Source organism: Monodon monoceros, unplaced genomic scaffold (genome assembly GCF_005190385.1).
Source record: "Monodon monoceros isolate NGI ecotype Baffin Bay Population unplaced genomic scaffold, NGI_Narwhal_1 Super_Scaffold_18, whole genome shotgun sequence".
Classification (NCBI taxonomy): Eukaryota; Metazoa; Chordata; class Mammalia; order Artiodactyla; family Monodontidae; genus Monodon; species Monodon monoceros.
In genome coordinates, this window is record NW_021703774.1 from 107267182 (window position 1) to 107286945 (window position 19764).

The 19764-nt window shown below is 35.8% G+C and overlaps 1 protein-coding gene across 1 annotated transcript; it reads right to left on the reverse strand.

Annotated features, from left to right (window-relative positions):
- Nucleotides 1-486: 486 nt before the first annotated feature.
- RPF1 (ribosome production factor 1 homolog) lies at nt 487-19378 on the reverse strand. Its single transcript, XM_029229889.1, has 9 exons — nt 19088-19378; nt 18217-18273; nt 16021-16101; nt 8012-8107; nt 7274-7427; nt 2347-2429; nt 1780-1961; nt 1480-1606; nt 487-797 (listed from the first exon to the last, which is right to left on the reverse strand). Exons 1-9 carry the CDS (start codon nt 19313-19315, stop codon nt 756-758), a joined length of 1050 nt encoding a protein of 349 aa, XP_029085722.1. The 5' UTR covers nt 19316-19378; the 3' UTR covers nt 487-755.
- Between the last annotated feature and the right edge of the window lie 386 nt (nt 19379-19764).

Here is a 19764-nt window from a genome sequence, read left to right on the forward strand (position 1 = left end):
CAGGGTTAACTTTGTTTTCTAATGAGCTACTTTGTGGGGTATTACCATTACACCTAGAAGTTATTTACTTCATAACACATGGCTCTCCTAGTAAGGATAGTAAAGACTAGATATATAAGAATTCCATTACAAGATGGAAGAGAAAAATTTCAGAGCCCGAGGTAATTCCTGTGGAGCACTACAGTACAATGTAATGAGGTAAAGAAGTACCAAGGGAAAGGGAACCAAAGATTAGCATCAATAATTTGCAACTTTTGCTTTTAGTCCTTGGCAAAACACTTTGCTTTAAAAATTTCTACCCTTCTTGAAAGGCTTAAGGAAATGTTAAAACAGCCTAGAAACCTCACCCCCAAATATATGTATTTTCGGGAAACAGAATTAAAACTATGAAGATCAGTCTGATAGAAAACAGTGGGCTACACAGTATTTACCAAGCACTGTATTTCTCTCCAGCCCACATGTTCCATGAAAGTACAAACAGGAATGTTAGTTTGAATGCTGATCCCAATTTCAACTATTAACAGTTACCTAAAAATAAGAGAATTAAGCTTTAGGAAACTTGAATTTATAAACTCTTACCAAAATGACCTTTTATTTGCTACATAAATAGTGAGTGGCAATTCATGGCACTTGGTACTTTATCCAGACATGACAGAAGGCTTATGAAATCAGTAAATGCCATTTTGAAAAGGTTCTTCTTTCATAAATTCAAGATAGGCCTGTTCAGCACAATCCAATACTATCCCCTCAGTGCTTTATAAATGGAATTTTCTTCTACTTGTATCCATTTCCCGGGGCTGAAAATTAGAAAAAACAACAACAAAAGTAAACAATCTGTAACAGTGCTATAAAAAAAGGACCTCTAGGTTTGTCTCTGAGACAGTTTAAGTCTTTAGCTCTAATATAAAAAGTATCGGAAACTACTGCTCCAATATGTGTGTGTATAATAGATATAAAATTTTAGTCATACTTAGGTGAAATATTTCTTATTAGGTTGAAAAATTATGTGTTTTAAAGTATTAAAGTTTTCATTTATAATTTAAAATGATCTCCAAACCTCTATAAAACCTTCTATAAAATAATTTGAACTTTAATGTAACTTCTATATAACTTTTATAAAATAATTTTCAAGCATGCTGCAGAATCATATAACACAGGCTCATAAACAGACTGCTGGCCCACTCCCTAAGTTACTGATTCAGCAGGTCTGTAGCCCAACAGTCTGCCTTCGTAACAGGTTCTTAGGTGATGCTACTGGTCCCACTTTGAGAACCACTGATCTTTAGGGATATTTCAGATGAACCAGGGTTAATCTCTAGACCAGAACGCTGTATCAGAGATTGATTATTGCTAGCTCCTGGGAAGAAATTCAGAAGCCTAACTTAAGGTATAAACGCCCAAAGCTTAAAGTACGTCGTTTTATTCTCATTCCATCCTTTTAAAATTATCTAAATGGCTTTTCAAAGAGTAAGCACATACCTTATGTACCCATTCATATTCTCCATATTTAGAATCAAAGGTTCCTTTCTGAAGAGATCTTAATTTTAAGGTAAAACGTGGTCCAAGTTCCTGAATTCCCACTTTCTTTTCACTCTTGAATATGTATCTTCAAAGATAAAATAGAGTTAAGGAAATTAGTGTGAATGAACCCAAACTGTTATTTCTTTAATATGACAGTTTGAAAGATAATTTCTCATCTACAATACTTGTCAGAATACATTAGAAAACAGGTTTGTGTGTAAAATGTATTTCATCATTGAAGTCCAAGGAGTTTCTCACCTGTGAAATCTGAAGAAGATATAATCCCGTTGATTGTGGAATGTGGCAACCTGCCTTCCAATGAATTGAGGATTATGGGGAAAGAGAGATGCAAACATACGTCCAACAGAATGACCCAGCCGTGTTGTAAAATTGTTTAAAATTATTTCAGGTATGTGTTCTGTGGGGTCCTTGCCTCTTCTCTAGAAAAATGATGAAAAGTCACAATAACGATCTCACTGCAATTTCAAGTTTTCGAATTTACATGACATTGAAACATTTTAGTTATCTTAATGGCTTAATCAAACCCATGAAATAAGATTTATCTAAAATTATTTAATATGCAGTGAATGCACCAAAAAGAAAGTTCTACTAAAAAGTGACATGTTTCATAGTAACGAAGGCTATTGCTTGTCTGCCATAACTCAATTATAATCTCACAAGAAAACGGTCAGTACACGAAAGTATCCCTTTAACCAGAAGAGGAAATACCATTATTAAAATCAATTAGATCTATATAGGTTATAGCATTTACTGATCAAATACTGTGAGAAGACCAATGCCAATCAAGGAATGCATAAAACTTACCTTAATTTCTTTACGCAGACGAACACTGCTCATTTTAAAATGAGCAGTTGGGCCATTTGGCAAGTGACTCAGAATTAATCCATCTGTTCACAAAGCTAAGAACACATTTAGATTACATTCTGTAATCTAAGTTTTAAATTGTTTAAATAACTAGTCCTTTGTATGCCCAAAGCCTCCTAAAATCTGTAGCTAGGTAAATAGGTGGGTGCATGTATTCCTCTGGCTTAACAGATTTTCTTACCATACCCAAAACTCAAGACACAGAAGTCAACCTAAATCTTTCAGAAAAATAGACTAACCTACAGCAGTCCTACTTTTTCTCTTCACAATATGGTAAATAGCTATAGGGTATGTTCGGCATTCAACTGAAATAGGTGAAAAGAGCTAAAATCCACTACTATAATACTCTAAAAGAATGAGATTCTAGCATACCTGTAGCATTGCAAATGGAATATAAGTTTACCTCTATGTTCAGAGGCTTTATAACCCTTAAAAGGCACACTTTCATACATATATATGTCTTACACATTTGTTAAGGTCAGGATATGCAGTTTTGAATATCATCCTACAAGACCAGAGACAAACTCTTCTGGAAATCAAGGTTATTAGTGTTCTCAAGAGACATGGTCTTAATTCTTGGGATTACTGTACCACAATTTAAAATCAACCTATTAATTAAACACTTACCCTACCACAAACAGAATTAGGCTAGACACTCTAAACTACAAATGAAGTATAAGACAACTACCTACAATCAGCAGGATTAGCAGCCCAAGGGCTTTAAAAGTTTGGAATGCGGCTAAACTACACAACAGACCTCAAGTCTTTGTAGCACAACTTGATTCTTTCAAATACTTAACCTTAAAAGGAGGTCAGAATTAAACTCTTTTTCTGCACACAATATGAGTTTTATAAAACAGATGTTGCCATATTTAAAAGCCATCAACATGATGAATTGGGAGACTGGGACTGACATGTATACACTGATGCGTATAAAATGGACGACTAATAAGAACCTGCTGTATAAAAAAATAAAAATTCAAGATTAAAAAAAAAAGCCATCGACATTCTCCCATTCATCTACTGAAAAACTATGGTGGTTATTATCATCACCTTCCTCCTCCCATCAAATCCTATCTACTGCTTTTACCTTCCTAAATTCCTCACTTCTATAGCTTCCTCTTTACCCCAATTGTTACTGTCTTAATTGAGGTCCTTGAGATTTTCCACCCAGATTAGGAAAACAGTATTTTGCTTGGTTTGACCTCTCTCACCATTTCAAGTACATCTTCTAATATAGACTAAATCAAGTTGGATTCAGGCCTTGGTTCTACAGTTACTAAAGCTATGGGACTCGGCTGTGTCACTGTATCTGTACCATAGCTCCTCGTGTGCTATGTGAAAAACTGGATACTGTGAGAGTTTGACAGCTGTAGCTAATTTCAAACTACTCTCACCACAGACTCATCTATAGATTTAAGACATCGTCATAGCAGTCATACTGTGGCTCCAAACTACCTTTCTAACCTGTTGTCTCCCCATATTGCTTCCAAGCTGGTAGACACTGACACAGTCTCTCACACACCACACACACTAATCCTATCATGTGATTTTTGCTCATTGTATTTCAAATATCTACAATATTTTACTCATCCATTAAGACCCACTTCAAATGCCACCTCTCTTTACAGTCAAAATTAAGCTCTAAATAGTCTCGATCTCACTGTTACTTACTACAGCACTTGTCATTTGAGTTACAGTCATGTAAAATGCCTTTCTTCCCAACAAATCTATTAACTAATTTCTGACAGATACTAGTGCCTACTACATAGCAGATTATCAGTAAATGTTTGAATTCTTTCCTTCCCTTCAAGGACTCACCAAAAGTTCAACCTCATGAGGTACAGGCAAAAGTATTTCTGTATCATTTGCACGTTGAAAAAATCATAAAATCTTGAGGGGGTTAAGAGAGGTAGAAGTCATTAGTTTCAACCTAAATCAAGGCTTGAATCCTTTCCAGAACATTCCCAGTAAATTGTCGTTTGTGTCAAAAGAAACTACAGAATCCAGACGTATCAATTCCTAAGTACCTGCACTGTACAAAGGCTTTATGTTATTGCTAATCTCTAACCCAAACCATGTAAAATAGGAGTCATACTGATTTTAGCAATGAGGAAGAGTCTGAGAAGGGTCAGGTAGATTCAACCCAAGTTTCAGTGCTACATGGCAGTAGATCACAACTGGGGTGGGGTTACACCTGAGCCCAAACTCTTGACTGGTAATTTCCATTTAGAAATGTATAGAGGCATTTTGTTAGATTGATACAAAGGCTAGGAATGTAAAACACCCTATAAGCTGCCAAAAGCACAAAGACTTATCCTACCTCAAATTTCCATTTAGAAATAATGAATAGAGGAAGTCTGTCTCTCTCCAGAAAAAGCCTTCATGCTTCCCACTGCACCACAATTAATAAAATGCCTAGTACAGGCCAGGCACTATGCCTCTGAAACATAATACATTTAATGTGATCCTTGTGGGAACCCCAAAGATAGGTATTATTTCCTACATTTAAAATATGAGGAAACTAAGAAACTTGACTAAATTCACAAAAATAGCAAGTAATGAACTCTGAATTTGATATCACATCTGCCTGACCCAAAGCCACAAGGCTACTGGTAGGATAACAAAGTTCTTTTCTAGAATAAGTCAAAAATGTATACCCCTATAAATTTCCACCATATGGCACACAGTAGCCCTTCCTACTGTCAATATATCTTTAGACAGCTGTCATGTTCCCACTTTCTTATTTCCAGGCTGGATATCTTCAATTCTTTCAACTTTTCTCCAAGTGCCATCATTAGGAGTCATGATTTGTTATTTGTGAGCCCATGTTAAGTCTCTAGGAATCACCATTTCTATTAGGTGCTTACAAATTATTCTCCCTTTAATTCTACATTTTGGGGGGTGGGATCATGGCAAAGATTAGCCACTGTCCTTCCTCCATTTACCTGTCTCGTATCTTCCTTAGAGCAACAGTCTCATTTACAAGTTTCTGCAGATATTCTTTGCCTTATCTTACAATCTCTTATCCAAGATGGACTTCCAGTCCAGCTTACCAATGTGCATTAGTCTGAAGATCATTCTATGTGATCAAGTAAATCAAGAGATTTGTTTTCCTAGTGTCTTTCACTGATACTCTGACATCAGCTGCATTACTAGATGTTAATCAGAAAAGAAAATGAAACATCTTTGAAATTACAAAAATTAACATCCAGGCAGGATTATACTTATAAAACTTCCAATCATGAGGACTTTTAGAAACTGCTGCATGATTCTGTATCCAAAAATTAAGTCTTGGGTAATTTTCCCTCAGTATCTGTGGGGGACTGGTTCTGGGACCCACCATGGAGGGCAGATCCACAGATGCTCAAGTCCCTTATATAAATTGGCATAGTAGAGTAAGCCCTCCAACTTTCAATACGGTTGGTTGAATCTGCAGATGCAGAACCTGTGGACAGGGAGGGCAGGCTGTATATATATATATGTTTATATGAATAGGAGTAAGCAGTTTCACATTTGGATTACTTAAGTAGCCTAATTATTTCCTTAAATCAGGCCTGTGTACTGATGGTACCTTAATTACCTGACGGTTAACTTACCCTCTAGGGTGTCCAATATGGTAAACAGAAAAATATTAATACATTTTGGGTAAAAAGACAACACAGTATTATAAAGTAAAGAGAATATAAGCTTTCTAAAGGCAAGAGATGGATAGAATGTTTATTGAATTGATATATGCTTGCTTCTTAGCAAAGAGTTACTAGCAGGCTTGCTAGTAATGAAATGATGATGGGTTTTTGACTGCCAAAAATAGAGGAACACAGACCTTGCCACCTTATGTTGGGAGGGTAGTTTTAAAAAGGCAACAGCTACCTTAAAACAAATCTCTTCTGGAATAGTTAAGTATTCAAGAGATTTTTGTTACTTTGTTACAGTAACTCACGATCCGGCCAAATTATAAAATGACCAACAATATACCACAATACAAAGCTAGTTTTAGTCTTAAAAGTCTCTGAAAAGCAACCTGTACAAGTGGGGTAAAGTCTTTAACTCACATTGAAAACAATAAAAGCCATAAAAATTATTTAGATGAAAAAAAAAAACAGCTTGTAAACCATTATTTTTTAAAAAGTGTTCATTGATTTAAGAAAAAAAATGTTAACCTGGCAGCAGAGAAGTACTGTCCCTATTGTTTATAAGTCCTTAATAATCTTGTTTTAATAATTTTGACTCATTCAACTGGCCATCTTTAAAGTTACTGAGTTCACAGGCCACCATGAGATGAGTAAGTAAAACAACAGCAATGACAAAAAATCTAGGCATCCTTTATATGATCTCTTACCTCACAACAGGAAGAAACACCTAGGGTTTAGGGAACACATTCACCTCAGATCTGTGATTCATGGTAAAAGGATAGATTATTCTTGGCATCTGATATACTAGTTAATACATAATATGGGCCCAAATACCTACTTCAAAAATGCAATCCTGTGATACCACCTCTGGCACCATAAAATCTAGTCATATCAAATGAGAGCTGCAGATCCCCAACTGGGTCAGCACCTTCACGCCTCTATCTTTCCAAATGGTTATTTCTGCAGTGGGTACTCTTCCTCTTCCTTACCTCATTCACCCATATCCACCTAGACGGGGTTTAAGCACTTTTTTCTATCAAGTACTTCCTCCCTGATATCCCCAGGGCAGATTTTACCAGAGTTTGCACTGTATCCTGTATTTCTCTCTGAATTGTACTATCCACACTATATTTTTGTTTGTTTACATGTTTCTTTTCTCCTACTAGATTATGAATTCCCTGAAGCTGTCTCTTGTTTAGACAGGAAAACTTCCATAAAAAAACAAAGGATACTTGGTATTTTACGATCTTCATTAATAACAATCAGGTCTGTGAAATCTCTTGAGATGCACTGTGGAATAATTTTTTTCAGAGCCAGTCCTCTTCTGTAATAAACATGTGAGTTTGGTATAACTGTGGAGAGCTGTTCACAGAGTCGTACTGTTCTCTATAAAACAAAATAACAAAAATCCTCAAAAGTGAAAAAGAATACAAATCTGTGTAGCACATATTTATAAGCAAAGAAGTAATTATTATAAGATAGTGTTATTAAAAGAGAGCAAGGCTAGGGAAAGAGTGAAACCTAAACAATGTTTCATCCATCAAAGGCTGATCAACCTAAAGCAGTGGTTTTCAACGAGGGACAATTTTGCCATCAAGGGATGTTTGGCAACATCTGGAAGCATTTCTGGTGGTTATGACTGGTGGTACTGTGGGGTTTGGCTGCTACGGATATCTAGTGCATAGAGCCCAGAGATGCTGCTAAACATCCTATAATGAACAGGACAATCTGCATAATAAAAAATTATCCAGCCTAAAATACTAACAGTGCTGAGGCTGGGAAAGCCTATCCTGAAGAATCATGCTTAGTGAACCTATATCACATCAGCATTACATTTTATTTAGCTTATTTACAGGCATAATCTAAGGCAATTACTAATAATTTAACTCTTCTGAACAGAGTTATTTTAAATAATCTAAGTAATGTAAGAAAATTAAGAATTCAAGAGCTATACTAATTGATATGTTTACCCCATGAGGTCTATCTGATGTAGTGATGAGAATCTTGGGAGAAGTTTGTCTGTTGAAGTAAGAAGCAAATTCATCCGTAGCTTCATCATAAGCAACCTGAAAACAGAAAAAGAGATAATTTTACATCAAACATTCTACTGGGCCAGCATTTTAAAAATAGTTACAGTAGGGATTCTATAACACTGACTACCTAGCTGACTGGTGATTTTTTAAAGAGGGCCCAGGAGGGACTTAGGTTAATGGCAACATGAAGAGGTTGGGTAATTTTCTATTTGAAGAATACTAATATAAAACTGGAAAAAAACTGTCAAAAACAATTTCAAGACACACACTGAGATGCGTTTATTCTTGAAAAATGGATACATCTGTGGGCAAGAACATCAAGAACCTTGCCTAGAGCTATTCCATTTCCTCTATCAACCTGATTGGTGAAAACAGTAACTTTACCAACTTCAGGACTGATAGTAGGCGAGAACCAGCAATCCTGAATCCAGAGGTGGTGGACCAGATTCAAGGAGGGGCAGGTGTGAAGACGCTATCTTTGCCAATCCAAGGTTACAGGCCCAGTTCAGGGTAGATGTGGACCAGCCAAAAATTTAATGAGAGCTCTGGAAGTAAAAATCATAGAGGGACTGACATAATCTCTCCCAAAATTCCTGACTGACAGCTAAACTACACATGAGAGAGACCTGAGAATCCAGTGCACCTGAAAGGCAAGGGAGACTTGAGAAATGGCTGCAACTCTGAATGCATTCCTCAATCCACACACAGCTCAGCTGGCAGAGGGCATGTATGTCTTAGGGGTTCATGGTGTCGCACCACAACCTCTACCCAAATCACTGGCTGACCATTAAGCCACACAAACACTGGGACAGTCCCTAGGGAGGCATGTTAAAAATAACAAACTGAGTAGTAACATAATGCTACTGTCAGACAGATTCCAGTTTAAGTCCAGACAAGTTACTAAAACAAAAAGAATCAATAACCCTTAAAAAAATAAAACAATCCAGAGTTATTGCAATGTTTTCTAAAATGTCCAATTTTCAACCAAAATATCAGATATACAAAGAATCAGAAAAGTATGACTTATAATCAGGAAAAGAGAAGTCAATAAAAACTGAGTGGGCCCAGATGTTGAATTTAGTGAAAATTTCAAAGCAGCTATAACAGATATATTCAAGGAATTAAGGAAAAATACAGGCTTAATAGCAGATCTAAGATACAGAATAATCAATAAACTTGAAAATAGATTAATAAGTATCCAATCTGAAGAATGGAGAACACAATCAGCAAAAGGAGCAAAGCCGCAGAAACTTTTAGAACACTCTTAACCATTTCAACAGTGTGTGTGAAAAGGAAGTCCCCGAAGGAGAGAAGAGGGCAGAAAAAAATTTTCAAAGAAATAAAGGATGAAAAACTAACTTAAGGTCCAAACTCAGAAAACCTTAAGTAGAATAAAAAGAAAGAACAACACCTAAACATATCAGTGTCAAACTGGTAAAAGCCAAAAAACAGAAAATTTTGAAAGAAGAAAAAAATAAATCATGTACATGGGAACAATGATTATTAATGGCTGCTTTCTCAAGAGAAATAATGAAGGTCAAAATGCAATGGAACAAGTTCAAAGTACCAGAAGAAAAAAAAAGTCAACCAAGGATTCTATATCCCACAAAATTCTTTCAAAAATGAAGGCAAAATAAGCACACTTTCAGATAAACAAAAGCTGAGATAATTAGCTATCAGACCTGCTATAAAAACAAAGGCTTAAGAAAGTCCTAGAAGCTGAAAGAGAATGATACCAGATGGTAACTCTGATCCAGAAACAGGAAAGAAGAGCATTGTAAATAGGTAATGATGAAGGTAAACATAAAAGACTCTGGGTGTGTTGTGTGTGTATGCTCTTAATTTCTTTAAAAAAAACAGGATGTTTAAAGCAGTAATTACAACACTGGGTTTATAACATAGACAGATGTAATATATAACAACGTGTGCTGACAATAATAGCATGATTAAGAGTGGAGGGTCATGAAGCTATACTGGTGCAAACTTGCTGTATTTTACCAGAATCGTGTCAGTATTTATTTGAAGTAGATTGTGATAAATCATTCTTCAGAATAGATCTTATTTATGCTAGGACAGAAATGCTAGGACATTTCTTTAATTGAAAAGGACTGAAATCAAACAAAATATGTCCCAAACCACAATAAAATTGAATTAGAAATCAACAGCAGAAAGGAATCTGGGAAATCCTCAAATATTTGGAAATTAAAAAGGACACTTCTTGAAAATCATAAGCCAAAGAAGAAATCACAAGAGAAATTAGAAAATATCTTGAACAGAATGAAAATGAAAACACAACAAGCATACCAAAATGTATGGGATGTGGCTAAAGCAGTGCTTAGGGGAAAACCAGAGCTTTATATGCTTATACTAGGAAAAAAGTATAAAATCAATAATCTAAGCTTCCATCTTAGGAAGCTAGAAAAAGAAGAGCAAATGGAAGAGCTTTCATTTGCTCTTCCAGGTAAGCAGAAGGAAAGAAATAACAAGGATCAGGGGAAAACTAATGAAATAAAAAAATATAGCAAACAAGAAGAAATCATCTTTCATTAAAAGAGGTACTCAGATTTAAACAATAATGAAAGAAATGCATCTTAAAACTTGGAGGCTATAGCAAAAGTGAATTTTATGACCTTAGTTGCTCATAATAAAAAAGATGAAAATAAGCTAATCAAAAAAATAAAAACAGTAAACTCACAGGGTAAAAGAAATAAAGGTATGAGGAGATATAAATGAATTAGAAAACAAAGATTCAATAGAGAAGATTAAAGAAAACAATAGTTTGAAAAGAAAAACAAAACAGATACACCTTTGGTGAAAAGCCCAAATAAATAAAATTAGGAATGAAAATAGGACATTACTGTAGTCTCACTCATGAACACACATGTACATGTTCTAAACAAAGTATTAAAAAACCAAAACAATATGTTAAGAAGATAAAACATCTTTTTTTTTAAACATCTTTATTGGAGTATAACTGCTTCCCAATGGTGTGTTAGTTTCTGCTTTATAACAAAGTGAATCAGTTATACATATACATATGTTCCCATATCTCTTCCCTCTTGCATCTCCCTCCCTCCCACCCTCCCTATCCCACCCCTCCAGGTGGTCACAAAGCACCGAGCTGATCTCCCTGTGCTATGCGGCTGCTTCCCACTAGCTATCTATTTTATGTTTGGTTGTGTATACATGTCCATGCCACTCTCTCACTTTGTCCCAGCTTACCCTTCCCCCTCCCCGTATCCTCAAGTCCATTCTCTAGTAGGCCTGTGTCATCTTAACTAAATTGTATTTATCCCATGAATACAAGAGGTTTAAGATTAGAAAATCTATTTCGTTTACTACATTAGTGCAATAAAGGAGAAAACTGCACATTCATCTCAATATCTGCAGAAAAAGTGCATAAATTATCTTAATATTTGCAGGAAAAGCATCTAACTTTCTACATTCATTCATTAAACAAAAAATCCAGCAAAAAAAGAATGGAATTTCCATAACTCATAAGGAGAATCTACCATTAATGACACAAACATTAATAATGATACACGAAGTATTCTCTTTAAAATCAGTAACATGGCACAGATGCTAATATTGCTTTTTCAATTTATTTGACATGCTGGAGGTTCTAAGTAAGAACGAAAGAAACTGTTAATGGATTGAAAGTAATTAACAAAAACTTATTTGCAGAAAGGATTAAACATGAAATGAAAACAACATTCAGACAAATTATTAGAAATGAATTTAGGTAAACTACTGGTTAGAAGATCATGATCCAAAAATCAATTGCAGGGACTTCCCTGGGCACAGTGGTTAAGAATCCGCCTGCCAATGCAGGGGACATAAGTTCGATCCCTGGTCCAGGAAGATCCCGCATGCCGTGGAGCAACTAACTCATGCTCCACAACTACTGAACCTGCACTCTGGAGCCTGCAAGCCACAACTACTGAGCCTGCGTGCCACAACTACTGAAGCCTGCAGGCCTAGAACCTGTGCTCCGCAGAAAGAGAAGCCACCGCGATGAGAAGCCTGTGCACCACAACGAAGAGTAGCCTCCGCTTGCAGCAACTAGAGAAAGCCCACGCGCAGCAACTAGAGAAAGCCCATACGCAGCAACGAAGACCCAACGGAGCCAAATATAGATAGATAGATATTTTTTTAAATGTATTAAAAAAATCAACTGCATTTTTGTAAATCAGCAATTTAAACAGTTTTCAAAGAGATGTGCTTTACACTAATAAGAAAAAATGTAAGATACCCAGGAATAGCTCTAACAAGATTCATATGTACAACTTGTATTAAGAAAACAATGAAATTCACTGAAATACATTTTCAGTATTTAAATAAGACCTAATTAAGCAATATATATATATCCTCAAACTGATCTGATTTAGTACAATTTATAATTTTATATGGAAGACCAAAGGTCCAGGAAGAGAACACTCCTGAACAGAGGGATTTGAGGATGGTAATGGGGAGGGGCATCTTGCCCTAACAGGTATCAAAACTTATCATGAAGCTAAATAATTAAGAAAGTAAAGAACTGATCCAGCAACAAACTACAAAAAAAATAGCCCAGAAAAAGACTAAGCATATACGGATACCTAATATATGACACAGCATTACAATTTACTATGGGAAAAGGTTGTACTGCTCCAAAAATGGTGCTGGGGAAACTGGTTACGTATGAGGGGGAAGGAGGGAGCAGTGGAAGAGAGAAACTGGTTTCCTTTCTCACACCAAACAGAGAAATTCATTCCTGATAATTAAGTACATAAATGTGAAAAGTAGCTCTCCACAGTTCTTTTAGGAAAAAAAGTATGATATCATATGATTACAGGATAGAGACAAATTTCTTAAACATGACAAAAACAGCATTCACTACAAAAACAAAAAAAATTAAACCCAACTATATTACGGACTTTTGTTCATCAGAAGACACCAGAGAAGAAAGTAAAAAGAGAATCCACAAATTGGAAGATACTTGTAATACATGTAAAGGATTAGTAGAAATTAGAGAAATTCTACAAATCAGTAAAATGCACTACAGGATAGAAAATAGGGCAAAAGACATGAGTTGGCATATCTCTACCAAAACCACAGTACATGCACAAAAAGATGCTCAACCACTTTAGGAATGAGGGAAGTGCAAACTCAAGCCACAATGAGATAGCCCTTTATCACTAACCTGAATATACCAAGCAATGGACAGAACGTGGATGACCAGGAATATTGCTCTTACACCATGGGAGTGCAAAATGATACAACCACTACTTTGGAAAACATTTTGGCACTTTCATGTAAAGTTGAACATTTATACATCCCATGAACTAACAAATTCTCCCCTATGTAAATATTTAGGGAAACTTTTACATTACATGTTTTTGATCCCCAATTTATCTCCAGCCAAGGTCTGTTCCATACCTTGTCAATGATAATTCCATCATTCTATCCTTCTAATTGCTCAGGCTAAAAACCTCAATGCCATCTTTGAATCCTCTTTCTCTAACACCTCATATCAAGAAATTCTTAGTGGCTCTAATATCAAAATACACCAAGGCCAAAAACTCAAACCTCAGAATCAGACTGATTCTCAACATTCACTGTAACCACTGTGGTCCCAATATCATCATCATCACCCCCACCACCGTCATTATCATCATCTCTTTCCTGGATTAGCTTCCTAACTAGTCTGTTTACCTCTCTGACTGCTATCTCAGTAAAGCAACCAATTACTTAAAAAAATTAAATACAATCACATCATTCCCCTGTTCAAAACCATCCAATGGCTCCTCATTTCACTAAGTATAAAAGCCAAAGTCCTCACAATGGCCAGCAAAGTCACTGATCTGGCCTCTTCCCTTCCCCGTATTTTCCTGGCACCTCTTCTACCACCCTCCCTCTTGCTCACTTAATTTCAGCATACTGGCTTCCTTATTGATTCTCAAAAATAAACTAAGCATGTTCCTGCCTTAGAGCTTTTGCACTGGCCATGTCCCCTTATCCTGGATTACTTTCTGCCCAAAGATGGCTGATTTCTTCACATCCTTCAAGTCTTTGCTAAAAGGTCATCTCCTCAATGAAGCCTACCCTAACCATTGTATAAAAATTGCAACCCTAACCAACAGAAAAATGGGCAAGAGACATGAACAAACAATTGATTAGAAAGAAAGGAAGAAAACATGAAAAGATGTCCAACCTCATTCATAACAAAAGAACAGCAAATTAAAACTACATGGAAATACTATTTCTCACCTATCAGACTGGAAAAAATTATTTGTAATTGCAAAATCTTGAGTGAGAATTTAAAGAGTAACATATATTTATTTATATAATCTCAAAGTATCTCCCTCCCAAAATACTGATTAAATTCAAAGGGGAAAATAGTACTTATAGTGGAGAAACCTGACAGACACCACTTTAATCATGTGATGAAAGTTAATATAACCAGTAATGGGAAAATCAACAATATGTGACTCCTGCTAAGAGCACTGAAAAGAACATAACGTCACAACTGTGGTACTCCTGTCAAAAGTACATAAGCTGAATATAATCATGAGCAAACACCAAACTCAGATTAAGTGGCATTCTACAAGTATACCTGGTCTGTACTCTTCAAAAATGTCAATGTCATTAAAAGCAAATTCTGCGGAACTGTTCCAAACTAAAGGAGGTTAGAGTCATTGTAATGGGATGAAATGCAAGAACTGGGATTTTTCTTTTATGAAAAATGACATCATTGTGACATCTGAGTAAGCTGTACAGATCAGATAATAATGTATATCAATGTTAATTGTCTAATTTTGGAAACTGTACACTGTGCTTATTAAAGAAAAAGTTTATAGGTAAAACACACTAAGCATGTATGAGTAAAGGGGCTTATATCTGCCACTTACTCTCAAGCATTTCAGAGAGAACATAAATGAAAATGAAGTGTGATACAATTTAACATTTAGGAAATCCAGGTGAAGTGTATACATGAATTCTTACTTTTCTATTAAGTCTGAAATTATGTTGCAATAAATAAAATGCAGGCACACACACACACAGATACTCTCTCTCATGCACCCCCCCTTTTTGTAAAATTGCAAACTCGCTCTACACCAAGTTGTCCTGAATCTCCTTTACCCTATTTAATTTTAGTAACCTACCATCTGCTAACCTATGGTAATTTATTTTATTATGTTCATTGTTTGTCTCTCTTCCTAGAAAGTAAGCTCTGGGTGGGCAGAAATTTTGTGTGTATATGTGTATTTTGTGCACTGATGAATCCCATGTCCCTAAAACAGATCTCCATACATAGCAGGCAATCAAGAAGCATTTGCTGGAAAACTGACTGACAAACTGAATGAATGAATGGCTATACCAGGAAATATGTGAAAGAATGTTGGTAACAGCATTGTTTGAAAGCAAATAAATATAACAAAAACAAGTTTCCCATACACAAATCAAAGAATACATATATATACAAAGTTTTAAAACCTTGATTCTCTCACTGTACTGTTGCAAACTATTTAAAGGGAAAATGTGAAAAGTGGAAGGTTATCTTGAAACCAAGAGTTTTATGAGGACACAAAAATACCATCAAATGTCATCCTTAGGTGTCAAAATGTATAACAAATACTACAAAAATCTATAGTATGAGGAATGCTTTTCAAATGACATTAAAAAACACTGGAACTATTATAGAGATTAAATGACACATAAGTTTACCTAGGCATAAAATACAATACCTTTCTAGGAAATAAATAATTACTCCCTTTTTCTACAGCATTGTTGGGAAACTCAATTATGAAATAATCTACAATAAATAATGATAATATGCCAACATTACAGTTGAATCAGTCCATTATACATCTTCACCAGTTAGTACTTTAATTTAAACATTGACATACGAATAGACAATTTATCAAGTGTGGTCATCCAAATTCATTTAAGACTTCTAACATTACCTCTTCATCATTAGGGTCTACTGTGGTTTCATCATATACTCGCTGGTTGTCAATGGTCTTCGGTATAGGCTTTGGTGGAGCCTAAATAAAAGAAAAAGGGTTAAGTCTTAGGAGCATTTTACATTAATAATTTTGCATTATGATTGGGGAAGAATAACAGAAATCTGCAAATAATACAAAAACTCAATCTGTTCCTCATTTCAACCCACTGCTACATCAATCCTAATAACAATATTGAGTAAGAGGCTTTTTAATTCTCTGAGCAGACACATGCACATACTGGAAGAACTGCTGACACTAAATAAAATGGCTTAAAACCAGGCAGAAGTAGCAGAGAGAAGAAACTGGAATCAAAATAATTATTCATGAAGAAGAAAAATATCAAATGGGAAAAAATTACAAAGGTACATATATATGTAGCTTTGTTTCAATACTTTCAGAAAGCTATTCAGAAATATATAAGAAAAGCTATAAATCTGTTTCCATCTACTGAACTAGTAAATCTAGTTTGGGGGATTTATGGTAAGGAATGAAAAGGGGGAGCAATTTATACAAAGAAATATGTATTATCACTATGGTTAGTGGAAATGAACAGTAAATAGGGCAGATGTCCAACAACAGGATAATGACTACAGCATTTCCAGCATAATGGAATACCATGAGAATCAGCAATCATGCACAATATTGTTTGCTTAGACCAAAATATTGTGTAAATGAAATTTTAAGGAGCAAGAACACAGAACTGTAACCATATACTGACTAAAACTAATCCAAAATATATGTACACTAACAGAGATGAATATGAACTGACAAACTAGGATTTTTTTATTATTCTATGAAATGAATATTAAATTTGAAGTAATTTTTTTAAAAGAGGCAGTTCTAGGAAGTCATCTTTCAATCCAAAAACAAGAAAGGTGATATTCTCAAATGGTGATCAGCATATTAATTTGCTATAACTGACTGATTATTGAGAGTTTAAAAAAGACTAACATTGCTTGATAGGATTTCACAGGTCAAAACAGTCTAATATTGGCAACTTCCTGTGATTTAACCTAATACTATAAATAGAATTCACGAAGAAGAAACGTTTAGTTTGTGTGTGTGTGTGTGTGTGTGTGTGTGTGTGTATATAGTCTATTATTTTTCACTTTCTCAAAAATGCTTATCATTTCTTGGTCCCTCATCTTAAGAGATGGGAGGGGGGAAAAGTTGAACATTTTTTAAATTTTGCAAGTATAAATTGTAACCTAGAACTAACTATAAATAAAATGAAACTAAAATGAAAATAACTTAGCTGTGCAATAATGCAGAAGTATTTAGTAGTTCTTTTAAAATTTTTCAATAGAAAGATTTCACTTTTTGTTAATATCACAAAAATAGCCAAATCCTTTCTTGATGCATTATCTCTTCTCTCTTCTTTGCCATAATCCACTCAGGTATCTCACCTTCCTCCCACTCCCCATTCTCACTCTTCGCAGGTTCCTAACCTCAGAGTCAGCTCTCATTCTTACATGCCCCAACCCTACAACAGAAGAGGCTGTGCCCAGCCATTCCCCAGCCTTGCATAACAAAGTGCATCAAGTCAGAAGAGCTCCAGTTACAGGCCTAAACCGGGGATCTTCCCCATTCCCAGTCAGGGAGATGTGTCTCTGCCTCTCAAACACATAAAGTTAAGTAAAGTAAGCAAGTTGAAGTATACACACCATTTTGAAATTTTGAAAACATGCAAAACACCACTACTGGGTTTACTGTTTAGGGACACAAACATAGTAAAGGTAATAAAGGAAGTGCATGGGAACAATAAAGAGCAATTTCATGAGTGCTTATCTTTTTTTTTTTTTTTGGCCATGCTACATGTCAAGAGGGATCTAAGTTTGAAACCGGTGCCCCCTGCAGTGGAAGCGCGGTGTCTTAACCCTCTTAACCACTGGACCACCAGGGAAGTCCCAATGAGTGTTTCTTTGGAGGGGAAAACAATCAGAAAAAAGTACACAAGAACTTGAACACTATCTACTAATGCATAATTTCTTAAGCTGAGTAAAGGATAGAAAGGGGTATGCTGCCTTATTTTTATATCATTTTATATATCCAAAATATTTCATAATAAATTTTAAAAGAAAGTGATTCAATGTAAGTATCAGGGAGCACTCCATAATACCAGACAGAAAGCAGAGGACTAAAAGTTTCATTTACCTTATCACCAAGAGCCTCTCTCTCTTTTTTAAGTTTTTTCTTAGCTGCCAACTTTTCCTAAAGGATTTGAAAAAGAAAAGAACAATATTGAGAAACCACCAGTTATATCACAAACACATACTGAAGTTACAAATTACTAATGCTATGAATATTTAAACTGAGCAATCTTAGAAATGTATTAAAAGAAACATCCTGACTTACATTTTCGTAGCTGTTATTGTAAACCAAATGAGCTAGCCAATCAATAAGATTTCTCAAAGATTCTGCTCCTTCAAAACACTAATCTAAATTGACAAGTTTAAATGTTTAAAATTTCACTAGCTTTATCTTTTACTATAAAACCTCAAATTAAGTGAAAGTGCAAAATGTACATCTAAACAAGTTAAATAGTTTTTGTTGTTTTGTTTTGCATTCCTTTGCAAGTTGCATCCTAAAGAAAACCATGGCTATGCTGGTTGCTTGTCTTGAAAAGTACTAAAAATAAACGGTAATGAGAGAGTTTTCAGGTTGTTTCCAATAAAACCATCACTAGTTACTCAAATATTTTATAAACAAAACATGCTTTTAAAATGATCAAGAACCGGCAAGATGTACCGTAAATCTGTAACTTCTGTCGACTTCTGAACAGAATGCTTGACACACAATATAAAATAGGTTTTTTTTTTTTCCCCCAGCGCCTGTTGACCCTCAATCCATCAGATCTCGGATTAGAAATTATAGTCCCAATAAGTCTTCTAGGACACCCTTCCCCCATACGTGCACACCAGAATGGGTTAGATGCCCCTTCTACATCCCCTCCATCCCCCAACTTCCACCCCAGAGGAGCGAAAGGGACATCGCGCACGCGCTCTGCCGCCTCCGCGCCTCATACCTTCCGCTGCTGCTGTTTCCACCGCGTGAACATTAAGTGTCGCCGCTGTTTGTTCTTAATCTCCGAAACGCTGAAGCCTGGAGGAAAGGCAGCCGCCTTCGAGGGTTGGACCCCACTTTCCGTCGTCCCATCCTCAGCGACTGCAGCCTCCTGAGGTTCTTCAGTAGCAGCTTTGCGTTTCAAGCCTTTGTTTCCGCTGCCGCCGCTCTTTTCCCCGGCCTTCGCCATGGTATTTTTGCTCCTTGTGGTCTGTACGGAAACGGAAGTAGCTTTCTCCTCCGACCCCCGTCCTTAAGCTATTACTTCCGGGGTCGGAAAGTTCTTAAAGGAAAATGTATAGTTTTGTGAGTTCTAGCGGTTTAAGAAGGTGCTGAAATTTAGGCTTAAGGAGAGTTTAGGGAGCTTGCCCAGCAGTGTGAACAATGAAATGATGAGTTGGTGGAATCCGTTATTGAGCGTTTTCCGTGTGCCGACCCCCTAAAACCTAAGAACAAAACAATCTTTGAAGTATAGAGAGTTTACATTCTACTAGAGACAAAAATGAGCTCCAAAATAATTAGTGTGGTAAGCTATTAATATTAAGTAGTGCACGGTGTGGAAAGAATAGAACAGGATAAAAGAAGATGAGGGGATAGAGGGGCAGATTACAACTCTTAAATAGGATTCTCAGAGTGGGC